The following is a 20,058-nucleotide window of genomic DNA, read 5'->3' on the forward strand; positions in this document are numbered from 1 at the left end:
AATAATTACCTCTTGGAATATCAAAAATGATTTTATTTGGGATCACAAATGCATCCAAAGCTAATAATACTGAAAACTAAAAATATCAGCTGTTAGTATCCAAATTCACTTTAATAGGTATTTCTGAGAATTCATAGCTTTCTGAAAGTAATTATATGGTTTTCTTCAAGAGGTTTGGAAAGAGTTACTATGTCAACTTTTTTAAATAGTGAAAATTTAAAATATAACTTTTTGAAGCAACCTAATTCCTCTTGTTCACCTGTGTGAGATCTGTTTTTGCCAATTATATTTCATTATTATGATGGCTATTATTAAGCCTCAGTAACAAACTGCTATATATTAACAGTATTGAATTTAGGTTTGTGATCTGAATTTTATTTTACTTGTGATTTCTATTCCATCTCAAAGGTATGCTATGTGTCCAAGAAGAAAAGGCCAGGTTTTCACTTTGAATTTTAAACATTTATTTACCATACGTGAAGGTTATCCTGCAAGTCCTTCTCTGTGTTGTTTCAATCCCCAAAGTTAGTTACATGGAAAAGGAATATGGAAATGCATTTACCCTCTGGAGCACCATAGCATTGTCTTCCAGAAAAATCTCTCCATAAAATGGCATATCTAATGAATCATGATAAACAGACTGATGTCTTGCAGTATTTTTGTACACACTAAGGCTTTTGAAAATTATGTTTCTCTCCAAGTATTAACTTCCTTTCCATTTTGATTATATATATATTTTCTGTATTACCTGAAAAATAGATATGAATGATTTTAAGTGAACTGCAGCTTCCTCAAGAATGATATAATATACTTGGCTATGTTTCATTTATCATGTCCTATTAGTATTTCTTATTCTTTATATTTATCTATAAATTTTTTTTAAGTTTTAAATTATTACATTTATTACATTGTTGTAATAGAAAGAAAAAGTGAAAATAATAATAATATAAAGTCTGAGATTGCAGATACAAGTCCTATTGGGGTTTTTAACTTCAAAATAGCTTGTAAGTACAGATATTATAGAGACCTTCGGGGGCATCTCCCCACCCCTCAGATTTTTTTTTTTTTTGTCCCATCACAGAAGCCCTCCAGATAAAATAGACCTTCTCTATTTGGTGCCTGCCTTATTTCCCAGATGGTAATTTATGCATTTCCTATGTACAGGGATATTCTTCAACATAATCATAGTATAGTTATCAAATTCAGTAAATATGATATTAATGCAATATTTACATGTAATGTGTAGTCCATATTCCCCTATTGTCAATTGTCCCAATAATGTCCTGTCCTTCTGAGCATTTTCCTTTGATTACAGGATCTGGATCATAATTCATTTAAAGGTCACATCTCCTTAGTCTCTTCAATGTTTCTTTATCTTTCAAGACTTGGCATTTTGGAAGAACACAAGCCAGAATTTTATAGAATATGCTCAATTTGGGTCATTCTTTCTTATTTTCCAAGCCCAACAGTAGTATAAACAATTGATGGCATCATAGTCTATGACTGGATATTATGTTGGGGATACTGGACAATAGCCAGAATATGGCTTCTGTCTCCATCAGTACTCTCCATTTTACCTCTCAAAAGACAAGTAGAAGCTGTAAGAGGCCATTCTACTTTCCACAGGTTTGTGTGCCTTTCCAGGCCCCTCAAACCTAAGGTAACGTATAGGAAGAAACAGAGCCCCTAACTGTAGTTCACAGGAACCCAAACCTGGCCCTTCTAATTAACCACATAATTTAGTTTACAGTATTTTAATTTCTGATCAAGTTTGCTGCAATATCATAGTAAATATTCCTTTGTTTTATGCTATCTTTTTACCTGTGTAAAAATTCATTAATAATAAGATTGTGTTGCACTTAAAAAACCCAAACCCCGAGGATCTCAGAATGCTTATATTCCTTAATCTCATTAAACTCATTAAATATCCCAAAGTCCAAAGGCTAAGTGACAAATATGTCTCTATTTGAGCCACAGAAAAGACCTGGGTCTCCTTGTGGGGCTTCAGTACTAGAGCAACTCAGCTGAAGTGGTTTGTAGTTGTTGCTCATTAACACTCTCTGTGGAATTATATTTATCGAGTGTCTCTTATGAGCACCCACCTGTTCCAGGTGCTGAGAACACAGTAATCAACAAGGCCAGTCCCTGCCCTCCTGGATCTTACATTCTAGAAGAGGGTATGTTTGCGGTGGGGGGGGGGGGGTACAATTAAAAACACACCAAAAAGCACCAATGAAATATGTAGTATATCAGGCAGTAATAAATGATAGGGAGAAGAATAGAAAGAAAGGGGGGACAAGGAGTGACATGGAGAGTTTGTTGACATTTTTATACAACATGTCAAAGAAGGCCTCTCTCAGGGAGCATTTGAGCAGTGATGTGAGGAAGGTGAGGGAGTGAGTCATGCCAATGCTGGGGAAGAGCATTGCGGGCAGAGGGAACAGCAAGGACAGCAGCCCTGAGAAAGAGTGTGCTTGGGGTTCTCTAGGAACATCAAGGCAGCCTCAGTGGTGAATGGAACAGGGAGTATAAGTGGGAGAAAAGCAGGCCATTGGGTTTTTAGGGGTAGTGCTGGACCAGACTGTGCAAGCCATAGAAAAAGACTGGGTTTTTGCTTGATGAGTAAACTGGGGAACATTGAAGGAATGGAACAGAGGAGGAAAGTGACCTGACTTGCATTTGACATGATGGTTCTGGTCCCTGGGTTCCACATAACCTGTAGAACTGGAACAGCAGAATCAGTTATAAGGCTACTGTAAGGATCTAAGGGAAAGGTGATAGTGCCTTTGACCAAGGAAGGAGTAGTGAAAATGGTGAGAAGCAGATGGATCATGGATTTCATTTTGAGGTTTAGAGCTGAAAGGATTTGCATAGGGTTGGGTTCTAAGGTATAAGAAAAATAAAGGAATCAAAGGTGACTCCAAAGTTTTATATCTGAGCCTCTGGAAAATTGGAGTCGCCATCAAGAGAGATGGGAAAAACTTAGAGGAGTACTCGAGGGGTGTTTTATGGGAAATCAGGAGTTTGTTATTGAACTTTTGAAGATCAGTAGCAGTGCTTGAGGGCTTTTGTTCTCAAACTAGAGCAAACATCAGAATCACTTGGAGCACAGATGGCTTAGCCCCATCCCCAGAAGTTTTGATTCTTTAGATCTAAGGTAGGGCCAATAATTTGCATTTCTAACAAGTTCCCAGCTGATACTGATGCTGCTGATCCACAGACCGCACTTTTACAACAGAGCACACACATATCATTACTTACTTATGGATATTTGGTATAATAAATGGAAATAAAAGTTTCATGAAATAATTCTAACCGTGAGTGTATTACAAATATTTTCTATGGGCTGTGTTCCATCAGTTTTTGAAGTGCTGATTTTGACCCACCAAATTGAGAGCCAATATGGCATAGTTGTTAACAATGTAGAGTTTAGTGCAAAGCTGATGGGTTGGAATCTTGGCTCTGCCCCTTTCTAGCTGTGTGATCTTCATAAAGTTACTTAACCTCTTTGAGCTATCAGTAAAATGGGGATAATTATACATTTACTTCATCAGACTATTATAAGGAGGAAACAAGTTAATTTGAAGAACTTAGAACAGTGAATGGTACACAGTAAGCACTATAAATATATTAATTGATATTGTTCTCACAAGCCACCAATATGTAATGGCTTAGAGTTTGAAAAAACTCTTCTTTGGATGACTAAGATTAACCTCATTCACCTGCCACCTTACCTTCTGTATTAGTCAGGGTTCTCCAGGGAAACAGAACCAAACAGGAGGCATATATATATACATAAAATTATACAAAAATTATATATAATGTCAATATTATGAAATTTATTATAGAAAGTGGTTCATGTAACCATGGGAATGGGCAAGTTCCAAATTCTGTAAGGCAGGCCACAAGCTGGGAACTCCAATGAAGATTTTCGATGAATTCCCTAGGAGAAGCTGCTGGCTGCCTGAAGTGGAGATGGAAATTCTTCCTTCTGACTGCTGAAGTCGTCACTTCTGATTTTAAGGCTTTCAACTCATGGAATGCGATTCCTCTCATTGTTGAAGGTAGATGTTATCTGCCATAGACGCAGTCAACTTACTGATGATTTAAATCCATGCATTATCCACACAGTAGCAATCACACCAGGGCTTGCTTGACCAAACAAGCCAAGTTGATACATGGACTTAACCATCGTAAGTAGGTTATTTTGTAGGGAGGATGAAATACCTATATTCCCTTTTAAGCTCTTGATGTGTTCTTTTAAAATGTAACTGTTAAGTTTTGGGGTGAGACAAGGTATGATGTCTTAAAAATCCAGACTATAACAAGAAAATCCTCCCAGAGATTATGTTTTATTCATTGGTGTGGTGCCTTTCTTTTAATATAGTCTCAAAAGCTGTTTGTTTAAAGTAAATGGAAACCTTATTAAAAGAGTTTTTAAGGAGACCAAGTGATTCCTGTAGAAAATTAATGTACAAAGAATGTCACATTCATGTCTTATAAATCTGTGACTCCATGTTTCCCAAAATGTATTATGTGAAATTTCAAGTTGAAACATAAAAGTTTGAGACTCTTAGAGAGTCACAATATATAGTTATAGGTAATTTGCAAAACAAAACAAAACAACCCAAATTGCAGTGCTTCAAATGCAATACAATTTTATGTCCTTCCCACAACAGTCCAGAATGAGTTTTCTGGGTGGGAAAAGGACTCTGTGTGCGCCCTGCCATCCTTCTGGGACTCAGGATATTGGTGGATCTGCCATCTTCAGTGCCAAAATCACACTAGTTATCACTATTCCAGATCAATGGAAAGGACAAAGAGCATGGAGGAGATTATTTGGGAGGTTTTAGGGCCAGGAGTGGAGGTGGCACACGTAATCTCCCACTGATTTTTCATTTGCCACAGCTCAGGTTCACTGTTGCTCCTCACTACAAGGGCTGCTGGATATGTGGTTCTGTCCTGTGCCCAGGGAGAAAGGGAGACTAGATTTTGTTAGCTAATTGCAGAATGAAAACAATTCCGAACTTTTCAGAGATGGTAAGAGAGAGATTTTGAAAACTTTAAAAAAAAATTGTTGATTATAACACAAATGCAGAGAATCTCATTAAAATTGTAGTTTGGTTATTTATTAGACAAACACCTTTGAAACAGCCACACAGGTCAGTAGTAAAAACCTTGCCAGCTACCAACGAAGCACCTTACCGAGTCCTCCTAAGTATAACCATCGCATTTTCTTCAAAATTGTATTCTACACTGATTTTTAATTTTTCTTAAAGTTTTTACAAATACTCCTCTTTCCCCTCTCCTCCCATCCCCTTACCCCTAGACTGCTTTCTACTTCTGTGAATTTTCTGTTTGTAGTCTTCTAAGTGATAACACAATTTTTGTCCTTACGTGCCTTGCTTATTTCACTGAGCAGAATGTTTCCAAGTTTCTTCCAAGTTGCAGCATGTCTCATAAATTCATTCTTTTTGATGGCAGAGTTACATTCCATTCTGTGTATGTATCACATTATCACATTTGGTTTATCCATTCATTTGTTTGGATGGACACTTGTTTCTTCCTTTTGGCTATTTTGAATATTGTCAGACATTGGTGTACAAGTACCTATCTGAAACCCTGTTTTCATTCTGAGTATATACCTAGAAGTGTAATTGCCTAGTTATGTGATGTTTCTATATTAAACATTTTAAGGAACTGCCATATTGCTTTCCAAGGTGACTGCATCATTTTATGTTCCCACCATCAATGTATGAGAGTTCCAATTTCTCCACATCCTCTTCAACACTTATTTTCTGTTTGTTGGTTTTTTGTTGTTTTTGTTTAGTTTAGTTTTGTTTTTTTAATGATAGCCATCCTTGTAGGTGTGAATGGTATCTCATTGTGGTTTTGATTTGAATTTTCCTAATGGATAGTGATGTCAAGCATCTTTTCATGTGTTTATTGGCCTTGTGTATGTTTGCTTTGTAGAAATGTCTATTCATGTCCATTGCCTATTTTGATTGCATTATAAAAATTCTTATCTGATATATGACTTGAAACTATTTTCTTCCATTCTACAGGTGGTCTTTTAACTTTCTTGATTATTTCCTTCAATGCAGAATTTTTTTATTTTCATGAAATCAAATTCATTATGGTTTCTTTTGTTGCTCATGCTTTTGGTATCATATCTAAGAATCCATTGCTGAATCCCAGATTGAAGATTTTCTGCTATCTTATCTTTCAAGAGTTTTAGCTCTTTTTAGGTCCTTGATCCATTTGACTTTTGTATATGGTATCAGGTAAAGGTCTAACTTCGTTCTTCCGCATGAGGTTACCCAGTTTTCCCAACATCTTTATTGAAGAGACTATTCTTCCCCCCACCCCACCCCCTGCCCTGCAGGTGCTGCACACCTTGTCGAAATTCAGTTGGCCATAGATGTGTAGGTCTTTTTCTAGACTTCCAGTTCTATTGCAATGATCTATGTATTTGTGTTTATGCCAGTACTACACTGTTTTGATTACTGTTGCTTTGTAGTACAATTCAAAATCAGGAAATGTGAGTCCTAAAATGCTGGTGTTCTTTTACAAGGTTATTTTGGCTATTTGGGGCCTCTTGCAATATCCATATGAATTTGAGGATTTTTTTTTTTTTTTCTGAAAAAAAGGCTACTAGAATTTTGATAGGGATTTCATTGAATTTGTTTATTACTTTGAATAATATTGGCATATTGGGATATTAACTATTCCCATTCATGAACATGGGATGTCTTGCCATTTATTTAGGTCTTCTTTAATTTCTTTCAGTAGTTTTTAGTGTACAAATCTTTTGTATCATTGGTTAAATTTATTCCTAGATATTTTATTTTTTTAGATGCTGTTGTAAATGGAGTTGTTTTCTTAATTTCCTCTTTGGATTGTTCTTTGCTACTGTTTAGGAACACAATTGATTTTTGTGTATCGATCTTGTACCCTTCCAGTTTGCCGAACTCATATTAGCAATAATGGTTTTCTTGTGGATTCCTTTGGATTCTCTCTGTATAAGATCATGTCTGCAAATAGAGATAGTTTTACTTTTTTGTTTCAAATTTGGATACCTTTTATTTCTTTTTCTTGCCTAATTGTTCTGGCAAGAACTGCTAGTACAATATCAAATAACAGTGGTGAAAGCAAGCCTTCTTGTCCCATTCCTGATCTAGGAGAAAACTTTGTCTTTCACCATTGAGTATGATGTTAGCTGGGAGTTTTTCACAAATAACCTTTATTATGTAAGAAAGTTCCCTGCTATTCCTAGTTTTCTGAGTGTTTTTATCAAGAAAGTGTGCTGCATTTAATCAAATGCCTTTCTGCATCTATTGAGATAATCATATGTTGTTTTTCCATTTTTCTATTTATGAGGTATATTACATTGATTCATTTTTGTATGTGTAACTGCTCTTGCATTCCTGGAATAAATCATAGTTGGTCATGATTTATAATCTTTTAAATATGCTATTGGATTTGGTCTGCTAGTATTTGTTAAGGATTGTTAAATCTATATTCATAAAGGAAATGTCCTGTAGTATTCTTTTCTTGTGATGTCTTTATCAGGCATTGGTATCAGAGTAATCATGGCCTCATAGAATCAATTAGGAAGTACTTCCTTCTCTTGAAGTCTTTAAAAGAGTTTGAAAAAAATTGGCATTAATTCTTTAAATGTGAAAGCTCTCTGGTCCTGAACTTTTCTTTGGTGAAAGGTTTTTGATTCAGTCTCTGTTGATAAGGTTTGTTGAGGTTTTCTATTTCTTCTTGAGTCAGTTTGGATAATTGGTGTATTTATAGGAATTTTTCCATTTCTTCTAGAGTATCTAGTTTGTTGGTGTACAATGTACTGAATTTTATGATAATCTTTTCCTTATAGGTTTATCACCAGTGTGTGCCAGACATTATAGCTGGCTTCTCATTTTATATGGCTTTGATTTTAACCTAACTTATCTCCCCATTTCTTTTTGTTTTTCTTCCTAGTAAGTTATTGGTGAGGAAAATATGCCATCTTTTCTGTAGAATTTCCCAATTTTTCTTTTATGAATTGCATCCCTGTGATGAGCTGTAACCTGTTTCTCTGCTGTATTTACTGTAAATTGGGAGTTGGATAAAGGGGCTTAATCAGATTCAAGTTTGATCACTTTGGCAAGACTCCTTCGTAGGTGTGTGCTTCATCAGGAGTTATGTAACAATTGGTTGTCTCTTTTTGTGTGTTTAACTATAATTGACACCAATGCCTGTACCCTTTATCCTTTAGGAAATACAAAAACAGTATTCCAGTTCTATCATTCCATGCTGATTTTCTTGTGGAACTACTTCTCTGAAGAGAGATTTTGCCTCAACTTCTATGTATTACACAATGATCCATTTCATATAGAAAAGGCAGGAAAAATCCTTTCCTTTTATTTACCAGTCTTCAGAATAAGGAGTTGTTTTCTTAGCATATTTCACCACGTGACTAATTATTTTATGCATCAATATAAAGAAAACTTATATGTTCCTTGATGTTTTTCAGTTATCTGTATTGATATTCTTTTATCCCAGTGGTAGCCTTTTCAAATCTGTTCTACAAACATTTTAGTGAGACTATTGGTCTTTCTTCCTTGACTCACAAAATGACAAAATGTTTCAGGCGCATCTTTTATATTTCCTTCACCAGACTTGGAATCAGCTGTTTCTTTAAAAAGCCCCAGCTTTCTTTATTATTGTTGTTATTATTCATTTATTTATTTTTAGATGTCACTAGGTTTTTTTGAGCAGTTTTATTCACCCATCATACAATCCACCCAAAATGTAAAATCAGTGGCTCTTGGTATAATCAGAGAGTTTTGCATTCATCACCACAGTCATTTTTGAGAACATCTTATTGCTTAAAAAAACACTCATAGCCCTTATATCCCCTGTTATTGAGACTTAACATTGGTATATACCTCTGTTAAAATTGATGCAAGAATATTACAATGTTACTATTAACTATAGTCCGTAGTGCATTTGTTTTGTTCTAGTTCATAGTGCTTTGTTCTGGTTCGTGTAAGAGCATTCTTATATTTGTACAATTAACTGTGTCATAAGCCACAGTAGGGTTTACTAGGTTATGCAGTCCCATCTTTTATCCTCTAGCTTTCCTTCTAGTGGCAAACACAACCCTAGACTTCTCCTTTCAACCATATTAACACTCATAATTCAGTGCTATTAGTTACTCTTACAGAAATGTACTACCATCACTTTTATCCATTTCCAAATATTTATAGTCAACTACTAAAAATGCTATACAAATGGACATGGTTCTTCAATGCCACAGTGAAACCCTAGGGAGGCCTACTGTTTCCAGGTTACATTGTCTCTAGACTACTTCGGTAGATAGAGTTTGGAATATATATTTATATTTCCTTTATTTTGAAGATGAAATGCATCATGGGCTCATACAGAAGTTTCCAATTCTAATTCAGAACTATAAGATTTCAGTACAGAAATGTAAGTTCTATCTTACATTTACATTTCCTTTTTTCCACCCTGAGGCCTGTTTACCAAGAACAATGGAAATAATAGAAACAGAGTATATGATTATTATACTGTTTGCTTTATCCCACCTAACATGCAGAACATTTTCAGAGTAACAGTATCAACACTACCCCCAATGTACTTGCTTATAAAATTAATACTTTCTACATAAGCTGTCCTCATTCTTTTATATTTGTATTTTCTCTACATCATCATAGCATATAACCCCCACCTAAGTTCTACATGTAAAGGCACTCAACACCTGGCTTTACCTAGATTTTTTTCCAAGTGTTTTGGATGTCTAATACTCAATCTTCAGTAAATTCTTAAGAAAGGGCTCATGAAAATATATATTGAGTTCTTCTGTGTTATTAACAGTTTATGATCTTTACAGTTGGAAGTCAGCTTGACTAGATATAAAATCCTTGAACCATGTTTTTGTATGTATGTATATGATCATTAGTTATTACTTCTTTTGCTTTCTGAAATTAAGTTTTCTTGTCAAAAAGACAAATGACTATCTGACTTCCTTTGCTTTATAAATCATTTTCTAATTTTTGCTTGGGTGCCCAGGAATTTTTTTCCTTTTTGTTTAAAGCTCAGTATTACTAGGTGTGCCGGTTTGAATGTATTGTGTCCCCCAAATGCCATTATCTTTGTGGTCTTGTGGGACAGACGTTTTGGTGCTGGTTAGATTTGCTTGGAATGTGCCCCACCCAGCTGTGGGTGGTGACTTTGGTGGGATACTCCTATGGAGGTGTGACCCCACCCATTCAGGGTGGGCCTTGATCAGTGGAGCCATATAAAACATGCTGACTCAAAGAGACTGAACGGAGTGCAGCTGTGAGTGACGGTTTGAAGAGGAGCAAGCTTGCTAGAGAGGAATGTCCTGGGAGAAAGCCATTTTGAAACCAGAACTTTGGAACAGACGCCAGCCACGTGCCTTCCCAGCTAACAGAGGTTTTCCGGACGCCATTTGCCATCCTCCAGTGAAGGTACTTGATTACTGATGTGTTACCTTGGACACTTTATGGCCTTAAGACTGTAACTGTATAGCCAAATAAACTCCCTTTTTATAAAAGCCAATCCATCTCTGGTGTTTTGCATTCTGCAGCATTAGCAAACTAGATCACTAGGATATGTCTCTTGGTGGTTCTGATTTTTTTTCTTTAATGCATAGTTTCAAATATTTAAAAACAAAATTTCTGAAAATTTTTCATGAATTGTGCAATAAGTTTTGTTCCTTGCTTTGGTTGTTTTTCACAAAATCCTGTTAAATGCATGTGACATCCATTTTGTGTTTATTCTCTATTTGCCAGTTTTCTCAAATTGTTTTTGTTTTTTTTTTTTAATTTCAAACTTTTTATTCATCCCACTTTCTTTTTCTCTTAAGGTGTTGTTTGTTGCAGTTTTTCATTCCTGTCTTTCTTCTAGTTTCATCTTCATTCTGAAATGATTTTTCTTTTATTTCTAATTCTTTCCTGAGTTCTATTAACTAATTTCTGAGATTTTCTAATTCTGATTTATGTTGTACTGTCATATGCTATATCATTTCCTAAATGACATCTTGAGTTTCATCTGGTTTCCATGCTGTCTTTTTGCTATACTTTTTATCCGTGGGGATGTTAATCTCCTCTTCAATCTTTTTCCATATAATACTTTTTGGCAGGATTGGTTTTGAACCATTTATGTTGCTCATTTTTACATGAAATAGGGTTTTGTGACCTTTTGGAAGGGGATGTGGTTAAAATCTGTTCATCTAATTTCACATTTCATGGCTCCAGTGTTCTCTCAACTTTTTTTTTTTTTTTTTGAGTATTTAAAAATACAGCAGCTAACTTTGTGAGATGAACTGGTTCTCCCCACATTGTTTTAAACTGGTTTTTCCTTTCCATTCAGTGCTCTTCTCCCTGTTTTGCTCAGGTTGGAAACTCTTCCCACTAGTTTCTCTTCAATGAAGAAATTTTTTCTGGAAGGGGCCCAGGCTGCATCAGCCTCCATGGACCGCTTATATCCACCTGCCTTTGGAGTTTGCAGAATCCCCAGTTTTGAGTACCCTCTTTGGCATTCTTGAATCTGTCAGGTGGCCCATTTTACTTTCTGCAGCCATCTGTCAGATACTGGTGTCCCCAGGTCCTGTAGCTTCAGGCTTTGGTCCCTGCCTGCTCTTATTTTGAGGTTTGTGGAGAGAGTTTGTTACCTAATTTTACTGAGGATATTGTCCATGTATCTTTGATTGTCTTTGATTGTCCTGTGATATACAGAGATTAAACCCCCTTTGTTTTCCACTTTTGCCACCATCTCCTCAGGATCCCTGAGAGAGGATTTTTTTAAACATGGCAGACCTGCGTGACAATTCCACAGTCCCCGATTTTCTCCTCTAGAAGTTTTCCCACCCTTTGCCAGCTTTGGGGGATTAATTTCATTAAAAACTTCCTTACAAACATTGCAATGACTTTGGGGGAATCTTTTTACCCCATTTTTCCAAACAAGAAAATCAAAGATCATGAATATACATACATTTTTGCCTCATGAAAGAGAGAATGAAATAGCAGAGCTACTGACAGTAGAACTGATCATCTAAACAAGGGAGAAACCATCTCAGAATTACCAGATAAAGCCTGTAACAAAATAAAGACAATGGGTGTCTACATCCGATGGGAGCTGACAGGCCTTGAAGTCATGCTCATCTCCAAACAAGGAATTTTCAGAATGACTTAAATTCACAACCCTGAAAGAATGCCAGGTTTATATTAACTTGTGATTGTTAATAGTTGTTAGTTATAAAATTCAAATCATACCAACTTGTTTGGACTTATTTGACTTCTTGTATAAATTATCTGTTATTTTTGAAGTAAGTAAATTAATGTTCATTTATTGGTATGTTTTATTCATTTAATGATGGATTTTATTGTTCTGGGAAATGCCATCCACATTTTATAGGAAAAGTATGAAAATTAGAGAAAAGGTCTGATATGTATTGAACTGTGTTCCCCCAAAAGATATATTCAAGTCCTAAGTTCTGTCTCATGAATGTGATCCTTTTAGGAAAAGATGTTTGAAGATGCTATTAGTTAAAATTAGGCCAAACTGGATTAAGAAGGGTCCTAATCCAAATAACTGGTGTCCTTATAAGGAGAGGAAATTTTGACACAGTCAGTAGGGGACAGATATAAAGAGTGACAGAGGCAAGACTGGGTTATGCCACAAGCCAAGGAACAACATAGATTGCTGGTCGATGCCAGAACCTACAAACCTCAGAGGAAGCCTGGCCCTAACACCTTGATTCGAACTTCTAGCCTCCAGAGCTGTGAAACAATACGTTTCTGTGGTTCAAGCCAACTGGTCTGTGGTAGTTTATTACAGTGACCCTAGGAAACTGAGAAAAGATCATATTCCCTTTTTACCAGGCATAGAGACCTATGGGGAACCCTTACATTCAGGCAATCAGAAGGTCCAGAGTTGGCCATGTGTCTTCTAATGGCAATTTACCAAATCCAGTCTTATTGCCCAGGAAGAATGAATGAATTCTGCACAACGAACATTAATTTTTTACGTACTGTGTGTCAAACATAAGTACAGGGCTCTAAATGTCCAAGAAAATAAAAAAAATGGACTTTCCTTTCAAATAGCCCATAGGAAGTAATGCACAGGGATCAATAAATGTACAAGTGCAGTGGAAATGTTTACCAGATGAGGGCAATTCCATTTACTATGGGTCCAAGAAAATCAGGAAAGGTTCAGAGGAGGGAAATCTGACTTCATCTTGAGGGATAAATAAAAACTTGCAGGTCAGGCAAGAGGGTGAAGGCCTGGCTGCTAGAGTCAGCAAGGTGTGAAGGCACAAGTTCATAAAGAAGGATTGGGTTTCAATTTAAGTGCTGGGTTTCAAATGTGATAAGTTAGAAAATCTAGTCTCATACAGGGGTTTATATGCTAGAAGCTAAGTGGTTCATACTGGCCATCTCTTTCCCTAGGAAATAAACTTCAGCTGTTAAACCTTTATGCTGAAAGTGATCCAAGGATGGTTTTGGGTTAGTTGTCCACACATCTCTTTCTCACTTCTTTATTTAGAAATTCACAAAATGTCTTAGTAAAAGCACCCCAGCACAGAGGAAATCCAAGCATGGGTTTGAGAAGTCTTGATCCACTGAGGACATTTTCCAGATGCCTGCTTAGCCCTCTCTTTTTTACTTAGTCCTACTCTCATCTTCCTTGTGGACAATTCATTATTTTATCAACCCCCTATAAATAGCTAATAGAAAAAAAGAAATAAGGAGAAATATAATTCATCTATCATTTGTTAGTAGTGCTAGCACAATTTTAACAATGTGGAGCCTGCAAGTATTGCCTGCAATTAGACTGGATTGTTTTTGCAGATTTCAGTCACTCATGCTACCCTCTTTGCCTGTTTCTGTGGATAAAAAGTTCATGAGAGAGTTAGTTGCAGTGTTGATTTTCAATATGTTAATTTCTAGTGATTTTCAAAGTCAGCATGGTATGAAGGATGGGTTAGGCTTAAGAGGATATTTCAAAACTGTTCAGCAGACTTAGAAATAGACTGTAAAAAGGGGAGAAATCTTAAATGTCATCAAATTCATATCCTTCTCCCCCACAGATTTAGTTGAGAAACTAAGTATAAATTAGAGAAGTGAATTGTTCAAGGTTATTATAGTAATTTGAAATGCGTGTGTGTGTGTGTGTGTGTGTGTGTGTGTGTGTGTGTGTGGTGTGTTGTGGTGTTTTCTCTCTACTTAATTTGATGGCCTAGACTAAGCAAGTACATAAGTCCTTATACATGTCTACTTGGTTCAGAATTTTATTGATTTTCTATAAGGTAGAAATGCAGCAGAATGCTAATCAGGAATATGTATCAAGATACCTTTGTTTGCTTTTCTTGGCAAATCATTTAAGTTATCCCTCCTCATGAGAGCAATCATATTAATTGGTGGAATGGTAATAAATTATTGGTATTTAGCCTGGTATTCATTTGTAGATAATTAAGAATAATTGCCTGGTTTCAGTGGCTCTTCTTGACCATCTAAAGGCTATTCAATACAATTAAAATGTAAAATTACTTTCCAAGTATTGACAGATCATCCAAGTATAAAGTCATGTGAATAGTAGCTGTGTTTCAACCAGCTCCAAACTTTTAAAATTGGAACAAAAATTCATGGCAGTTTTTCCTGCACATTTCAGTGCAGTCCAACATTATCACTTTGATCATCAACAGCCAGGATTCAGTGTACAAGTTTGTTCTTACTGCAATTTCAGAAAAGGAAAAAGGAATAAAAAATAAATAAATAAAACATCCCAAATATAGAAATAGTGGTTTTGGATCTTAATTCAGAGACTTTTCTTCTCCCCTATGGTTTAGGCACCTTTGATCCTCTTTAGAGTTTCGGGTCTGTGATTGTGTTCTTTGACTATATTCAGTGATATTTAATGAACAATTGTGTGCATGATATGTACTAAGATTTGAAGGAAGTGACATAGGAAGTAGACGCCATTGTCCATCCTGCCCTCAAAACTTTATGAAGAAGGGAAAAAGTAAGGATAATAAAGAAACAAGGAATGAGAACAAAAGGACAAGTGTGGCATGTATACGTGAGTATGTGTATTTATGTCTAGAAGCAAATGCCCAGGAACAGTTTCCTAAGCATGGGCGCCAGATTACTCAGGAAGGAAGAGATGAATGTGTCGTTACTAAAAGGACAACTGTGGAAGAAGTAAGCCTCCATTAGCATTCTGAAGAAGGGAATGACAGAGTTTAAAGAACAGTTAAAGGGAGATGGTTTTAGAAGAAAGGGGTAGGTGATTCGCTGGGGGTGGGGCAGTTGGATGAGATGGGGCAGGCACATTTACCTGGCTTAAGGGCATTATAGGAGCTGAGTCTATAGACGGACATGTGGACCTAGGGTAAAGTGATACTTGCAAATCCTTGAAGTTCACAGTAGTATATTTACTTTGCTGAAAGGGCAGCAGCTTGCAGTGGCTTGTCTCCTGGGGATCAGAGGGCCTCCCAGATAAGAGGAAAGTTTGGTTATATTGACAATCTTGATTTCATAATTCCCTCCTACACCTGTTTGTTCTGCAATTTAAAATTTTTTATCTTTAAAATGTTGTGTATGCCCCCTTCCAAATGAACAAGTTAGGGTGTTTACTGCCTAGACATCCCTAAAGCTGGAGAGATTAAGTGAGAGGAAGGGATAGGAACAAACAAGGTAAGATTTAACAAAGGTCTATGAATACTGAAGCTTCATATATATTTATATTTATATGCTGGGGTATTGGAATAGCTGGAAGAGGTAAATGACATGGTGGAACTGTAACCTATGTCATCCTTTGAAATTTGCTCTACAGCTACTCATTGAATTGTGCTTTGAAAGTCTTCACTTTTCTATATGTATATCCTATATTGCATAATAAGGTGTTTCAGTTCACTAATGCTGCCGGAATGCAAAACACCAGAAATGGATCGGCTTTTGTAAAGGGGGTTTATGTGGTTACAAAGTTACAGTCTTAAGGCCATGAAGTGTCCAAGGTAAGTCATCAACAATCAGGTACCTTCATTGGAAGATGGCCAATGGTGTCTGGAAAACCTCTGTTAGCTGGGAAGGCACATGACTGGCGTCTGCTCCAAAGTTCTGGTTTCAGAATGGCTCTCTCCCAGGACGTTCCTCTCTAGGCAGCAGTTCCTCAAAAATGTCACTCTTAGTTGCACTTGGGGTATTTGTCCTCTCTTAGCTTCTCTGGAGCAAGAGTCTGCTTTCAATGGCCATCTCCAAAATGTCTCTGTAAGCTGAGGCTTCTCTCTCAGTTCCAGTGCATTCTTCAAAGTGTCCCTCTTGGCTGTAGCTCCTCTTCAAAATGTCACTCACAGCTGCACTGAGTTCCCTCTGCACATCAGCTCATTTATATGGCTCCACTGATCAAGGCCCACCCAATGGGCAGGCCAACACTCCATGGAAATTATCCAATTAGAGTCATCACCCATAGTTGTGTGGGGCACATCTCCACAGAAACACTCCAAGAATTATAATCTAATCAACACTGATACATCTGCCCACACAAGATTACATCAAAGAATATCGCTTTTTCTGGGGGACATAATACATTCAAACCGGCACACAAAGAAAGAACTGAAACTGTGGAACTGTAGTCCATAACAGTTTTTGAAATTACCTATGTAACTGCTTGTTGAGCTGTACATCAAAAGTTAACACTTTTCTGTATGTATGTTAAATTTTACAATAATTGTGACCCATGACACTTTGAAATTTACTTTCTAATTACTTGTTAAATCGTATTTTGAAAGTTATCACTGTTATGTGTATATATATGAAAGTTCACGATAAAAATGCCTTAAAAATAAAATAAAATATTTTAATAAAATAAAATATTATTTCTGTTGGTGTAGACTATCTGGGGACACAGGACAGCCTTCCTTTCTTCATTTAAGCATTCAACATGTATTGCTTTCTTACTATGTGACAGATTATTCGAGAATACAGAGTGAATGTTGATTGGTGAAAACAGTCTCCATGTGCCTAATTATACATGGGTGGTAGAAACATAGGCTTCACTGTAACACAACAAAAGAATATTTTTTCAGGTGGGAAAAGAAAATATTGGGTTTACAGTTATTCGCAGAATGGTTTTATTTTCTAAATATTGTGTTTAACACTCTGGTCTGTTACATGTAGTTGTTTTACAAGTGTTTTACAAGTGTATTTACAGATAATCATGTATCATTTATCAATTAACCACGGGTCTTTACTGACTGCCTGATATTGGATTTTCATAGTCATGCGATCCCCACACAATGCAAAGAAGAACCCGCCATCTGCTGAGACCCTCGCTGAGTTCAAGGAGCTGTGCTGAAGACTCACAAGTGCGGCCCTGCCTCCTTAACGAAAATTGCTTTCAGTTCCAGTACAATCTAACAGGTGCAGTTGAGATCCACTGTCATTTTCCCTGAGCACTGACAAATGGGACAGCTCTGGGTATGTGCTCATTCTCGGGATCAAGGACCGAGAGTAGAGTGTGTGTGTGTGTTACCTGAAGGTTTGAGGACTCTACATTCCTGGTGTCTTCTCAGAAGGGGACGCCCACTCTCATACGTGGGTTCCTCAAGGCAGCCTGGAATCCCTGAAGGAAGGGATGCTTAGATCCAGCAAAGTTTCAGAATAATGTTGAATTAAGCCGTGGTAAACCAAAACAGCAAAAACAAGTAGCAGACGATGGTTTACCACCTAGGGAAGAATGTAATCAGAATGTCACGGAGTTTAGGTCTTTCATGGCCTTTATTACTTCAAGAAATTCAAGCCTGTAGTGCACTTGCACTATAGGGTTCCCTGAGGATAAGCAGGGTCTGACTGGACAGGATGTTTCAGGGGCACTGGGAATCACACCAGCCTAGTTATTCTGCCCCTGCTGGGGTTTTCCTGAGCCCCGTGGTGCTCGGTGTCGAACACTCAAGGACTGTTCAACTACATTCATCTACTGCTTGCCAATCCCTGCAACATCTGGTATATAAATAGGCCATGAGATGTGGTGCCGTTTAATGGCTCAGCATTGCATCCCATATGACCAAACTTCCACTTGCCTGCAGAGATGAAGCAAGGGCATTTTCTTGAAAAACTCCCTCCCTGCGATCACCCTGGTGCTGCTAAGATTTGTCATGTAGAAAATATCACAGTGAATTCTGTGGGAAAATTTTTGATTGTCCTTACTGGTAAAATGATGACCAGATCTAGTTGCCTTTTTTTTTCTTTAAATAAAGGTGCTTCCAATCCTTAATTTGTATAGTGATGTTTTGGAAATGCAATGCAGTTTGCTGTATTGGAAGAGCATATCTTTAAATACCAATTTTACTGAATATGGATTTGCTATCCCTGTTAAACTCTTAGGAAACCTACCAAATATCATTGCTTATGATCAAGAATCATCCTTTCCACCCACACCAACAATAAGGTTTATGTTTTTTTTTAAGAATCCAATTGAATTGTAGATAATTTATTCTGACCATCCATTATTTGTCTAGTTTCTAATGCTACTAGCCAAATTTGTAAAACTTCTCTCATGATACAATTGCTTGGAAAAAAATTAGATTTTATGTAAGAATTTATAAAGTTTTGTCCTCTTTCCTTTCTGGGGTATCTTTCTGGACTTAGAAATTTAAATAATTTGGAAACATTTGCAAGTTTACATGGAAGACTGGTATCATTTCTAGGTTGTTTTCTCTCTCAGTTTTCCCCAGTAAACAATTGATTCCAAATAGGTGGCTTTGCCATCCTGTTGAGCATCTTTCCTTTCCTACCCCAGCCAACCGTGAGATGGTTTCTTACAAACCATTTGGCTTTTACCTTCAGAAAATAAGTGTAGGAAAGTAACTCACTTTTATCTGTTTATTTTTTTGCAATATAAGAATTGCATGATGCTTTTAGAAACTACCTAGAAATGTTCTTAGGATTATGTACGCACTATCCTTCTCCACAATGCAGATAATCAAGGGTTTATTGTGTTGTGCTTACATGGCCATAAATTTGACACCCTGTGTGGGTGATCATATATATACCTGTAGAGTGGAGCATGTGCCAGCTGAGTGAAAATGCGACCTGTGGGCAAGGCTTCAGGACCCGCCTTCTGAGCTGTGTGCGCAGTGATGGCAAACCAGTCAGCACGGACCAGTGTGAGCAGGTAATTTGCTGATACTTGTATGTAACACCCAAGGCTTTGTTTTGCTTAATATTGGTCTTCAGCCTGCACAGTGTTTAATAGTGATGACAAAAACTCTGATTTCTTCTTCTCAGCTTACGTGCAACTAGAGTAAGGGGTATTCAAATAGTACTGTGTTCCTTACAAGTTTGAACTTAATGGGGAAAAGGCCATTTGCAGGAAAAAGAGTTCATTAAAAATATTTTTAATATGCTCAGAGATGTTTTAACTGTAATTGCCTGCAAACAAAGTGTTGAAACTGGACAACTTTTATATTTAGATATGACTCTGTGTTGCACAGGTGATTCATTTGCGTGCATGATGAACACTTGGAACCACTTGCTATTATATAATATTAATTTACTTAGCAAAGGATTGCTAGGTAAACAGTAGAGTAGTGGTTTTCTTCTGAATCTAAGCTAAAATGCCTCCCCGCCAATTTTCAAATTAGTGGGCTCTGAATTTTTGTAATATTTTTTTTATTGTTACAAGAAATAATCTTGTAACAAACAATATCAAGTTGGGACAAAAGTTATAGTTGGGCCTGTTCCAGAGAAGTCATAATTTCCTTCCCATCAAATAAATGTAAAGCACTCCGGGGTAGGTTTAATAGAAATAAAGATGACCACATTCTGTTACACTGTAAGAATCACTAAAAATCCTTTGGTATAAATTGGCAATATGAGGCCAGTTAACTAAGGTCTCCACAGAAATTTCCTTAACAAACTGGGAAAATGAAATTGGTCACGTATCTCCTAACATTAGTGGAGTCCACAAGTAGAAATTAAAAGCAAAGCAAGGAGAGGCTAAACTTGCATATAATTGTGCCTA

At 36.7% G+C, this 20,058-nt stretch overlaps 1 protein-coding gene across 7 annotated transcripts in view; it reads left to right on the forward strand.

Moving 5' to 3' along the window:
- The window catches only part of THSD7B (thrombospondin type 1 domain containing 7B), a 952,777-nt gene that overhangs the window by 872,582 nt on the left and 60,137 nt on the right, over positions 1 to 20,058 (forward strand). For all 7 annotated transcript variants that reach the window (XM_037848906.1, XM_037848908.1, XM_037848910.1 and 4 more), the window contains 2 exons: positions 17,315 to 17,456; positions 19,094 to 19,209. In XM_037848906.1, coding sequence (XP_037704834.1) covers positions 17,315 to 17,456; positions 19,094 to 19,209 — 258 coding nt within the window. The remainder of the gene's footprint in view (positions 1 to 17,314; positions 17,457 to 19,093; positions 19,210 to 20,058) is intronic.

This window comes from Choloepus didactylus, chromosome 9 (genome assembly GCF_015220235.1).
Source record: "Choloepus didactylus isolate mChoDid1 chromosome 9, mChoDid1.pri, whole genome shotgun sequence".
In the NCBI taxonomy this organism is placed as follows: domain Eukaryota; kingdom Metazoa; phylum Chordata; class Mammalia; order Pilosa; family Megalonychidae; genus Choloepus; species Choloepus didactylus.